This window comes from Lissotriton vulgaris, chromosome 3_2 (genome assembly GCF_964263255.1).
Source record: "Lissotriton vulgaris chromosome 3_2, aLisVul1.2, whole genome shotgun sequence".
NCBI classification, from domain to species: domain Eukaryota; kingdom Metazoa; phylum Chordata; class Amphibia; order Caudata; family Salamandridae; genus Lissotriton; species Lissotriton vulgaris.
This window is the reverse complement of record NC_141690.1, coordinates 197,044,505-197,057,565: the sequence shown is the minus strand read 5'-3', so window position 1 is coordinate 197,057,565 and position 13,061 is coordinate 197,044,505. Positions and strand designations below refer to the sequence as shown.

At 44.8% G+C, this 13,061-nt stretch overlaps 1 protein-coding gene across 1 annotated transcript in view; it reads right to left on the bottom strand.

Moving 5' to 3' along the window:
- The window catches only part of LETM1 (leucine zipper and EF-hand containing transmembrane protein 1), a 733,094-nt gene extending 720,259 nt beyond the window's left edge, over positions 1-12,835 (bottom strand). The window contains exons 1-2 of the mRNA XM_086964211.1: positions 12,496-12,835; positions 5,887-5,944 (exon numbers count right to left, since the gene is read on the bottom strand). Coding sequence (XP_086820337.1) covers positions 5,887-5,944; positions 12,496-12,577 — 140 coding nt within the window. The 5' untranslated portion in view covers positions 12,578-12,835. The remainder of the gene's footprint in view (positions 1-5,886; positions 5,945-12,495) is intronic.
- Between the last annotated feature and the right edge of the window lie 226 nt (positions 12,836-13,061).

The following is a 13,061-nucleotide window of genomic DNA, read 5'->3' as shown; positions in this document are numbered from 1 at the left end:
TGTATATGGAGCCGCTACCTCAGGCACTGAGACTCGACCAGAGGATACAAGGGATTAAGTTTAGCGCATTTGTACATACGATAAGCTTATATGCGGATGACATCCTTCTATCACTAGGCTCCCCCAGAGCCTCAATGCCGGCATGTGTGGAGATCCTGGAGTCCATTGCTGGGGCAGCAGGTTTCAAAGTTAACATGTCAAAATCGGAGGCACTACACCTCTCACTAGATCGGCAGACGCGGGCCTACTTGCAAACCCATTTTCCCTTCCGGTGGGCATCAGAGGCTATCCCCTATTTAGGGATCCAGTTAGCGGACACTCTGCCAGGCACGGTACGAAGCAACTACGCCAGGTTGCGTCAGACGCTACGGGCAGAACTCGGCAGGAGGAGGCATCTTCCTCTATCCTGGCTCAGCAGGGTTGCTGCCGTTAAAATGACCATCTTGCCACAGATCCTATATGTCTTTAGGGCTATCCCACTTCGTCCCCCGGAAGGCTGGATCAGACAGACAGTCAGAACTCACCCAATTCATTTGGAATGGCAAACGCCTGAGAATGAAGCTCAGATTGGCTATGTTACCGCCGGAACAGGGGGGCCTGGGCCTCCCGGATCTGCGGCTCTACTATCAGGCGGTACAGCTCCGGACATTGGTGGAATGGAGCAGGTGGGAGTCAGAAAAGCACTGGCTCTTCCAGGACCAGGCTGTGGCCACTACAGGAAGTTCCCTACCTCCGCAAGGCGCACCAACCTCCTAACTTATATGCTTCACTCATCACGCGGGTGCCCATGGAAGTATGGGACCAGACTAACATAAGGCATGAGTTGACCACATTTCCTTCCCCGCAAACGCCGTTGGTAGACAACCTACATTTCGGGCCGGGATGCGATACCCAGGCCTTCGCCAAGTGGCGTCCAGCAGGGTGCCACTTATACACGAGAGATGGGATAGCACCCTTCGAACAACTGTGGCGGGAGTATGGCCTGCCGGAGACTGAGCGGCTACACTATTTGCAAGTGCGACATTGGGCGCTTAATACTCAGGTGCGAACAGAGGCAGATCGGAAGCTTAGCACTTACGAATACTGGTTAATCACACGGACGGCGGATAAGCGACTCATCTCGGACCTGTATCGCATGTTGATGGCACGGTTTGCCCTGGTGTATAATCCAAGCAGGGTTTGCTGGGAGAGGGATCTGGGACGGGGCGCTCACCAATAAAGAGTGGGAGGACATTTACTATCGGGCACGACACTCTGCATACCACATGGGTTTGACAGACCCTTTACCAAACTAGTAACATACTGGTATTACACACCGGAGAGGATGCACGAAATGGACCCTACGAGAGAGGTTAGCTGTTGGCGGGGCTGTGGCAAAAGGGGTACGTTAGTTCACCTGTTGTGGGACTGCATCCAGATCCAGGGTTACTGGAAATTGGTTCTAGACGAGGTAGATATACACTTCAATACAGAGATCCCAGGGTTCCCTGCCTATGTCCTGCTGGGTCTACCGAATGCTCTGACCTACCCGTTGAAATCACATAGGGGGAGGCTGATTGCTATCGCCCTAGGCTCTGCAGTTCAGAACATTCTCTCTTTCTGGCACACCACACATATCCCCACTTTCCTGGGATGGTTGTTTCGCCTTAGGACAGTGCTCGGCATGGAAAAACTGTCCTTAATCAAAGCCGGGGAAGGATCCAAGTATGCAGAACTGTGGCAGCCGTTCCTGTCCCTGTTGGCCACAGAATTCAGAGAGGTGACATGCCCTCGATATCTGCGTCTGCTACGCCTGTCACAGGTTCGTCCTTGAGAGACTTCGGTGTGGATGTTTGTACTGTTTGTATGTAAGGGGATTATGGACCTGGACCAGGGGTGGGCGGCGGGTAAGCTGGGGGATAGCTGGGGGATCGGGGATGGGGTGGGGGGCTCGGCTTTATAGCTCTACCGGGCATGGGAGGGCATTGCGGTGAGTTGGGGCTGTTTCATGGTAGCTGTCATAGCATTTTAACGCCTCTATCGTTGTATTGCGTAATCTTGATCCGCAAAGCATCTTTGTTTTTGTATGAGCTGCTTTCTTCAATAAAAAGATTTAATACTAAAGACACTGAGGCGAGGATTAGCCCACCCAACTTAATCTTGATTATACCCGGCCAAGGATGAGAACGTTTTCGTAAAGGTTGGTAAGCTTAAGACAGTCCATCTGCTAGCATTGTGCACAGCTGGAAAAAAATCATAAAATTTTTACCAGACCTGCAAGTCTAGTAACTTTAATAATCTACTCGACCTAACTGTAATATACTTAAGCCGTGAACTGGTCTCAAATTGTGAGATCCTAAGCAAATATTTTATCATATGGAGCTGCCTTTTTGTTTATTATCGCATAAGAGAGCACCTTCAAATATGCAAGTTCACTATTCCTGCTGTACAAAAAAACTCTTTATTTACCAGACTAAAGGTTTGCTCCATGTACAATGAGAATCAAACCCATATATAGCGTACACATGATCCCTGGCTTGCCTCTTAGTTCACTAATAGTATTGTCATCTGGGCAGGAACAGTAATAATTCCCAGCTCATGTTTAAAATACTCACTTTTCATAAATATATTCCCAAAGCATGACGTGGTAGTGTACTGCAATTTACAGATAGCATATTTTCCATTGCAATGGCCATGAAACGTTCCTACTAACATATAGTTTTACTGATCATAGAGCATAAACCATTTTTGGAAATTGGGTTGCAGCAAAAATATTGAACATTTGCACATCACCAAGTAAAATGTTCTAATTGATTTTAATTCTATAAAATTATTTTTTCACCACAGAATTACAAAAATGGGGCTTCATAACTAGTGAAATATATATTGCAAATGTCTGAACAGTTCACTTAGCTATTTCAGTGCAGTGTTAGAAAAACGCCTGACATCACTACAGCCTTTCATTTTACATGCTTTGCACAGTTCAATTGTCACACAGTTCATTTTACAAAATCCTCAAACTTCAGTCACAAAAAGAAAATTATATGTAGGAAGAATAAACTGACTTTTGACCTCTGTCTCTGAAAACCAGCAAATGTGACAAGACAACAAGATGTAAATGCATTTTTGTTGCTCTTTCACTTTTTGAGCAATAAAGATGCCTTCAAGTCTTGCTATCTTGTCACATTTGCTCTGCTTTCAGAGACAAAGGTCAAAAGTCAGTTTGCTTTTTGTTCTGTAGCTGAAGTTAAAGGATTCTCAGCTCACCAGAAAGGGCAGTAGTCCCTAATAATAGCTAGTTTTGAATAAATCTTGCGTGACAATGCGAGTGTGCAAGTGGAGAGCCCTGATTGTGGTCTTCTGTAGACTGATAAAGATACCATTGTAATTTGCGCCAAGCTTTGTGTACTGTTTCTGAGGTTGCAAGTACATTTCTTCATGACATACGTTTATACCCCTTCAGGATCGGAGGAGTCAAAGCAAGACTGAAGATGATGTTTCTCGTGTTCCATCGCACAGATTTGATACAGAGAACTGTTATGTTCCCAGACTAGTATAGTAAGAAGGGTGGCGTTATCAGAGCTTTGCTAGAACCCAAATGATTGCAGAGGACTTGGCATAATCACAAAAGCTATTACCAGACCTCTGACATAATGAGATGCTGCCCTCAGTTGGCATCTCACTGCATGGCACTAATTGGGTGAATGGCGATTTTTACTAGACAAGTAAATTTCTGAAGTGACTCATTCCTTGAGAAGTAGATATTTTATAAAATTATGCATCCCTGCTAATCTATCCCTGAAACATTTTTGTCGGAATGGAAACAAATGTCATATATGACAGAGCTAAATTCAGACTTTCTTGAAAGAGATTTTTAGACCTGTTAAGCAGAGTACGGGATCTCTCATAGTTCATAATATGGGAAACTGTGATAGAGGTGCTTTGCCTAACAAACATGTAAGAGAAAGCAATCCACATTAGTGACAGTGGGGATAACTACGCTCAAAAATGGAAAATCAATAAAACTGCCACCAGCTGAATATATGGTGGCCAATTTTAATTATGAAAAATGTAACAGCATCCATATGTAAACCATATCAAATATACACAAGCAAGTGGCCATCATTCCGAGGATTTTTTACAAGGAGAGTGCACTTGACCATTACGTATACCGAGGCAAGACTCCTCACTTTTACAATGATGTAAAATAGAAAATAAAATGATTGGAGTAGTACGAGTTAAATATGGATACAAATATGCTGAAGGTTTGTTCGTTTTCTTCTGTTATGGCTTTGATTAGCTAAAGAATGGTGATGGATTAAACCCAGATCAGTTGACTGGGGGTGAGTGTCTGATTTGCTCAAACGCTCCGTCCATCATCCCCTTTTGCATCGCTTTTTGATGGTGTGCACGGTTACCAACGTTTTTCTGCAGTGCAATAACTAACTGTAACTGTATAGCAATGCCTTATTTCTTTTGTGTTAAAGCATGTTGTATTGCTAAGATTCATGTATCTGTACTATTGCAAGAAAATGTCTGTAGACTTCAGAAAGAACAGCTCCCAGCACTTAAACGTTGTAACCATCTTTCAGTGACCCACGTACAAAAACAGAGTTCTCTCTGACTGGAGCCCGGCCATGGAAGCTCTCCCAATATGCTAATTCTAACATGGGGGGGGGGGCTTTCTCTGATGGCTTATGAGGGTTTGCATGCGTTTCTTTGAGCTCTGCTTGCAGAACCACAGCTGATTTTGGTGCATAAGCAATACTTGACATGGATGAACGCTACACATTTAAACTTCCCATTGTGTTTCGCTAAGAGGATCGACTACTGTATTGTAAATCAGATGCCACAATGGCTGTCTGTGCCTATAATTGTCGGCAAAACGCAGAAAGGATTTGGGCTGCAATGTTGCAAAGTTTGAGGGCACACCGGAGTCTCAAAGTTAACCGATTCAGGGCTGCTGTGCGTGAAAGCTTCTATAGTATTATACATGGCACTGGAGGAGTTGAGAAAATGTGTTTAGGTCTGGAGATGTTCCCATCAGAACTCTGCACTGGATGCCGTGTATTCCACTATGCCAGGGCCACTACAAGGCGTATTTTTCCTCTGAGGTAGACTTTGTTGAAAAACAAAATATAAAAGAGAGTAAAATAAAAACTGTACGAATTTCAGTTACTTTACTCCTAATCCCTCCAGAGCAAATTTTCTGTCAACAAGTCTACTGTGAAACAAAATAGACCATGAAGAAATTCGCAGGCTACAGCATTCAAGCTTCTTATGCACAACTTTGTTACACTAGGACTTTATTTATTCTGTTCTTTGAAATCACTTAAGTAATGTATTATAGGGACCTGTTTGTCTAGAAATACATGTTTGCCTAGAAGGATATTGGCCTACAACATGGAATGCATTGCTGAGAAAGATGTTAATAGCATGAATAATCTCAACCAATACAACAAAACAAGTTATTGTAGAAGCATGCTGAAAAGCCTATGAAACGCACTCCAATGTTCAAAAGTAGAACTAAAGTTGTGAATTATTTTTTATTGTCCTAGCCTTTTAAAATATAGCCTGCCCCAACTTGCTTTGTAATCCTTTTTTTAAAGGACATCTCTTAGCCTTTTAAAATATAGCCTGCCCCAATTTGCTTTGTAATCCTTTTTTTAAAGGACATCTCTTCCTGCAATCTCTCAAATGTATCAGGTCTTAAGAAAGAACTAAAAACATGCAATTATGGTTTGGGGTTAGATGACAATATTCTTGTAATTTGCAGTTTTATATAAATTCCAAGAAGCTATGATTTTTAAACCCCCACTGAAATTCCATCTGTGCCATTAGCCGAAGAATGGATTCAAGAAATCCAGGGAAAAAAATGTTAACAAAAAAAACACAGTGAGTCCTTACCTCTCATTCATCAACCTCAATGACGCACAACTATGACAAGCACGTTCACCAAAGTTTCCTAGAAAAAGAGTGAAAACACAAACATTCATATAAAACAAAGTATGTTTTTCAGCAATGTTTGCATACAAACCATTAAGGGCCACATGTACCAAGCAATTTTGAAGTCGCAAACCGCTTGATTCGCTGACAGGAAAAATGAATTTTGGGATTTTCAAAGCCCAAATTGCGATTCGGTAACTTGTTACTGAATCGCAATTTGGTTTTGCCATTCGGTATTAGGAAGAGGCGTGTTTCGAGCATCCCTCCCTAATACCTAATCACAAGGGTATGTGTGAATGTTTTGTGATCTGCAAAGGGATGCAAAACATTTGCTTTTTATCACCAAATTCAATTTGGTGGTAACCCATACGTAAACATGAAGGGGTGCCCAGGGAAACCTTTTTCCCTTTGTGAATGCATGCGAAAAAAGTTTTTTTAAGAGCAGGCACTGCTCCAACGGAACACCGACTACTCTTAAAAAATTAAACTGAAAAGGTTATTTTTTTTGTTTTTAAATGCATCCCGTTTTCCTTGAAGGAAAACAGGATGCATATAAAAAGTGGCTTTATTTAGAATCACATTTCTTTCTTAATCAGCAGTTAAATCGGAAGAGCAATTGCACACCATGACGCCTACAATCCAAGCCAGGCCGGCCGCGAAGTCTGTCGGTGAGTGTCATATACAAGTAGTACCATATCGAACTGCACCTATACCTTACTCCAAAAGATGTTGTATGGAACGCTTTCAGTAAGGAATAACCTACAATATTGGGGCAAGAGCTGACAGTGACTACTCTGAGTGAAAAAACTTTAGGATGGTGGTTACATAGCATGCCGCCTACAACCTGCAATGGGGCGGCTGTGTCTCAGGGTAGGGTGCTTAAAACTTAGTAGATAACAATGTACATGCCTATTAATGTCCAGAGCCAGGGATCTGACTTGGATTCACTTCAGTGAAGTGCTACTATACACAAAAAACTGCAAATGCAGCCAATTTAAAAGCATTCCAACCAAAAGAAAAAAAAATTGCTTTATTTAAAAGCAAACACAGTCATGGTGGTCTGCTGTCCCCAGCAGGCCACCATCCATCCCTGCGTTTTTAGCGATTCCCAATAGGTTGCAAATTACGACTTGCCTCATGAATATTAATGAGGTAGGTCTATTTGCGACCCACTGGGATTCACTAAAAACTCTAAAGATACATTTGAAACTGCGATTTCCTAATTGGGATTCGCATGGAAAAGCAACTAGAACTCGCAATTTCAAACCTTCGTACATGTGGCCCTAAATCATTCTCAAATAACACGTATTTGCACTTACAATGATAGCCCCAACAAATATGAAATTTGTAAAGGATTGCAAATCCCTACACCATGGAAAAAAGAAAATCAATTCTAAAGCAAAGCAAACTACAAAAGAGAAAAAAAATTGAAGACTTAGAGACAAACTAAAATTATTGCAAACAAAGAAATACAAAGGTTAGGAAGAAGTTCTAAGAGGGCTGATGGTACTAGAGGCCAGTATGCTGAAGTGAACTTTGGGATTTCCTCTGTCATAACTTCAAAGTTAGTAACACTGAAACAAGACATCAAGAGCATTAACCAAACGCTGGAGTGTGTTAATGAAGAGGTGAAACCTTGAAGAAAACAGTGAATTATGTGACAATTGGATAAAACACTGATGATTCCTTCACTTTAGAGCAGCAACTAAGAGAGTGAGAGGGCACAAACACAAATATTAAACGGTAATAATTACAATATTAAACGATTTCAATAACAGCAGAGACAGTGAACATAACCCTACGATCAGATAGCTTCAGAACAAGTTTTTGGGAAGGCCCTGGAGTAGCACAAAAGTTTTTTGTTGCAGAAAGTGAGGTGAATGCATGTAAATACCCTCCAGAGGAGCGGTGTATGGCTAAAAAAAATGAGTAACAGTAATGAAGACGTCCTAAGAGAGGTCTTGTTCCAAGCAATCTCATATTACCTTTTGAGTGTTTGATGTTTCCAAATATAGGTCACTTGCAACTGGAACCAATTAACACCCGACTTATAGCCCAAATTAGAGCGAAACCGGTCTTGGGTTATTGAGTTCCGGTTCAGAGAGGACCTGGATTTGCAGTCCGGACTGGACTGTTCCCATTGGAGCACGACCAAGACTGATTTGCATATGGCGGTGTCTAATCTGAGGTGGCATGATGGGCAATAGAACAATGGGTTGGAATGCTACATCAAGCGATTGCCAGTGGATAGAGCATCCTTTCATCACCTTTTGTGTGTTTCAAGGCCCTAGAGAGACATGGGGGTTGTATTTGCTGCATTACTGACAAGCTCATTCTGACACTGGAATACAAAGTAGAAACAATATTTCCTCAGCTATCTGGTATGTACCCGACAAAGCGCTTAGAGACCCCGGGGTGATAATGCGCTATATAAGTCGAAATAAATAAATAAATAAATAAATATCAGAAGATTCCTATTGGAAGCATTATACATTAACTTGGTCAGTGTGGCTAATGGCAATTTATAATCAGTTGCACTAGCACCATCTCCCTCAGGGTACCGAACGACAAATTGTGCAAGAAGAATTATTGTTACCAGGCTGGATTTTGGGCCGTACATCTAATTGTCCATACTTACCGCAAATACCCTATATTAAGTGCACACTGCAGTTTCCCTATGTTGCGGTTCAGCATTTGTTTGGAAGCAGACAGCTCAAATGTAGTTAGCTCTATATCTGTCACACAAGGACGCAATACTACTGAGAGGGAAAATAACCCTCTATTCTAAAGGAACCTGTTCTCAGACAGGCAGTTTTGTCTTCTTTTTTCCATACAGGATATTACAGGCCATGTAATATTAAGATAAAATCAAAACGTGACTTATTTTTAACTAGGTTATGGCACTGTCAAACTCCACTACAAAAATTATTTTTATCCAGCCCCAGGAGCCCCTTTGACTGATGTTACTGTACTATGGTAAGATATATCAGCAATAAATAGGCTAACGAGATCAACTGCATCGCCTTTACTACCTAATGGACAAAGATTCTTGTAAAGGTGTTTACGCACAAAACTGAAATATAGCCGAATTTCGAACTATGGAACAAGGAACCTTTGAGATAAACTCTAGGTGTGCTCGGCCATCTTCGAGATCCCGACATGGCCTGATCCTGCTGTAAGGGGGCAGCTCCACAGGCCAGGTTTGTAAGTGGAGAACTGAAAGGGATGGCGAATGATGGCTTCACCTGGCTCATCGCCTGAGGTATTAGATCACTGTATTAGTTGAGAGGACAGGGGGTGTAAAAAGCAGGAAGGTACCTCCAGGTCAATCGCACCCAGGGCCAGTGGTAGAAGCGGGCGGGAACGGAAGTGCAAGGCGTGCCCCTACTTCTAAAAATGATTTCAGTACGTTCCCTTACTTCTTACTTTCAAAAAAGCACCCAGAGACGTCAAGAATAGTCCGACTTAAAAACAATAACTATTTTCATTAGATTCCAGGGGCTGCTCGCACTTCTCTGTGAACTGCTCCCGCTCCCCCTGAGCTCGCACAGACCGAGGGCAGGCCCATTGTCATTTTGATTGAGTCTGATTACCCCCTTTCGAATGACAATGCGACCACCCTCTGCCTTTAGCATATCAAGTGCCAGTGAAATCTGAGTTGGTGATTACAGAGGAGCTTTCCCCAGACAGAGTATGTGGGGAACTTAACACCATGTGTAATTTGTTAATGTTGTACACAGAGTGAATTGGGCAGGAGCAGTGACCGGACAGGAGCGACAGGAAAGGAGAAGTGCTAGGGCAGGAAGGGGATCGGGCAGGAGAAGTAACGGGGCAGGAGAGTTGACGTGTCAGGAGAGGTGACGGGGGAAGGAGAAGTGACGGGGGCAGGAGAAGTGACGGGGGCAGGAGAAGTGACGGGGGCAGGAGAAGTGACGGGGGCAGGAGAAGTGACGGGGGCAGGAGAAGTGACGGGGGCAGGAGAAGTGACGGGGGCAGGAGAAGTGACGGGGGCAGGAGAAGTGACGGGGGCAGGAGAAGTGACGGGGGCAGGAGAAGTGATGGGGCAGGAGAAGTGATGGGGCAGGAGAAGTGAAGGGGCAGGAGCTGTGATTAGGCATAGGCAGGAGCAGTGAACGGATGGGGGCAGTGAACAGATAAGAGCAGTGAACGGGACAGGAGAAGTTATGGCAGGAGCGGTGATCGGGCAGGAGTGCTGACCGGGCAGGAGTAGTGAATGGGCAGGAGCAGTGAAAGGGCAGGAGCAGTGAACGGGCAAGAGCAGTGAACGGGCACGAAAAGTAACCAGGCAGAAGTTACCGGGCAGGTGACGTGACCGGCAGGTGACGTGGCGGGCAGGTGACATGACAGGGCAGGTGACATGACAGGAGAGGAGAGGTGACCGGGCAGGAGAAGTGACGGGCAGGTGACGTGACAGGGCAGGAGTGGTGATGGGCCAGAAGAGGTGATTAGGCATGAGCAGGAGCGGTGAAGAGGGCAGGAGCGGTGAAGAGGGCAGCAGCGGTGAAGAGGGCAGCAGCGGTGAAGAGGGCAGGAGCAGTGAGCCGGGCAGGAGCAGTGAACCGGGCAGGAGCAGTGACGGGCCAGAAGAAGGGAGGGGGAAGGGGAATTGATGAAGCAGGAGTGTTGATCGAGCATGAGCAGGAGTACTGACTGGACAGGAGCAGTGAAAGGGCAGGAGCAGGCGTTTCCCAGGGCGACTTGAAGGGTAGGGGGCCAGTTTAGTTTGGGGGGACCGTTTTTGTACAAGTGCAGGAGTTTTAAAAACACTGCAAAGTTCTTTGTATATTCAGCAGGTGTCGGTCAACAATACAAGTGCCAGGATAACTTTGGTGATCAATGTACCTGCTAGAGAGAGATGGGAGCATGTTTTGTCTAGTGGCTGTTTTACTCATCTAAGGTAGTGCAGAGGGGTAATGTGCCTGCTGCAAAGAACATGTACCACGCATATCAAAGAGCAATATGTTATGTGCATGTTTCAGTGGGTACTGCTTTGTGTTCACTTCCCGAATGAAAGGACACTTGAATACATATGGCCTGGCAGTTTGGGCTGGACTGTTCCCATTGGGCGCAGAATATAGACTGATTTGAATATGGCTGGGTCCAAACTGGAATGGCATGGTGAGCAAAAAACGATGATTTAAGGCCAGATCTCTGAACTGGGGTTAATGTAAGACATTGTTCTGTATTCTGTCCATCAATTGTTATTTTTGCATTTGTCACCCGAGTGGGACAGGTATGCTCAGACATGAGTCCCGTGCTCTCCATGCCACTGGAATCAAGCTATCCTTGCTGATGAGGGCTGAAAGCCCGAAACCGGTCCTAGGATGCTTGTTTCCTGTCCAGGGTGGACCTGGGTTGGCAGTACGGGCTGGACTGTTCCCATTGGGTGCAGGATCAAGACTGATTTGCATATGGCTGGGTCCAAACTGGAATGGCATGGTGAGCAAAGAAACAATGGATTTAGGCCCAGATCTCTGTACTGGGGTGAATGTATGATATTGTTCTGAATTCTGTCCACCAGTTGTGCTATATTATGATTGACATGAATATGAAGGAGCCTTTGTGGGTTCTCGTGAGTCTAGATTCTCCTGAATAGTGCCTTTCTCTTCTGAGCCCTGCTTAACACATGTGTACAGGGGGAGCCCTGTATTCATTACCTCAATGTTTGAGACAAAAAATAATCATGGATTTCTGAACAATGAGAGTAAAAGCATTAAGGTAACATGTTGTTCCTGCTTATATTTCACACCCTTTACATAAACCTGTATTCCCTATGAGTGTTTGCTTTTTCCTGAATTAAACCTCAAACATGTTTATCCATTGTTTTAATTAAATAACGTTATAAGCTGTAACTGGTCAGTGAAATGCTAAACGTACTAAAAATTGGTATTTTTGCTATTTCTAGACACACCCCTGACTCCGCCCATTGATTCAATCTTCGGTTATTCCCGCCCCCTGATTCTCCACCCACAGTTCCCCTACTTTTTTTTCCCCCACTTCGACCACTGCCCAGGGCACAGTGTCACGCCCATGCTAGCACTCAGCAAGAAAGCCTGTGGCGTATGTATCTTACCACGCTCCCGGGAAGTTAGCTAAACAATGAAAGCAGGTAACACTGTACTCGCACAACTTTTATCACACTTCTCCAGGCCGTTGCTCTCTGCCCAGGTGCATCCTAATTGTCACAGCAATCACGGGCTAGAGATATATTGCTTACTCTTATCCTTGATGGGAGGCACCATATCTGTCCTCTGTCCCCTTCGTATTTACATGTACCCGTGTCATCGTAACCCTTTCGTATAATTCGCCTTAACCTCTGACTTTATGTCTTTAAACGTGCTCTTTGCTCTTGCCCTTGGCCCTGTTCCCTGTGCCTCGCAAACTGCCACATCGGTCCACTCTTTACTTCTATCTCGCCATTTAGCATTTTCCTCCAAGGATCCGATATACGTAAGCTTCCTTCCACGTCCAACTACTGAGGGCCTGCGGGGGCGGGTACACACGACGGGCAGACGAGGTCATAGCTTCCCACACCATTTTGCTCCTTACCATTAGCAGCTTCCCTGGTAAGTACCCGTGGGAGCTGAAGGACGGGCGGCTTGCGGCAGCCTCTCATCAGGAGGGAAGCCATGGGCGCCTCTGTCTAGGGAGTCTGGGCGCGTCAGTGGGAGGCGGCCTGGAAGAACGTCTGAGTCACTGGCAGCGGCAAGCTCTCGTAATCCACCGTTCCCATGTCCCTGGCACCGGCCGTTGTCAGTTCTCAACCGGCAGTGGCTGTCACACAGAAAGAACGAGGGGCGGAGATTGCCAAAATACTGCGCGCCCATTGGATACCACAGTCACAGACAGAGAACGACGACGCACGCGACTGCAGGATGCATCGCGCGCTGTTAAAACGTCATCAACACCAGCCGGGACGCTACTCTTATCGCCTGCGATGATGGCCCAGGCTGCAGGCAGGAAAGTGTATATTTTGAATAGAAGAAAGTGCTGGCCTCCGGGAGCAGCTAAGAGCTAAAAAATATGGATACTAAACTTGGTGAGGGATTCTGAACTAAAGTAGTGCAGAGAAGTGTTATAAAAGGGCTTCCAGTACTGAGTACAGGGGCTTTTTT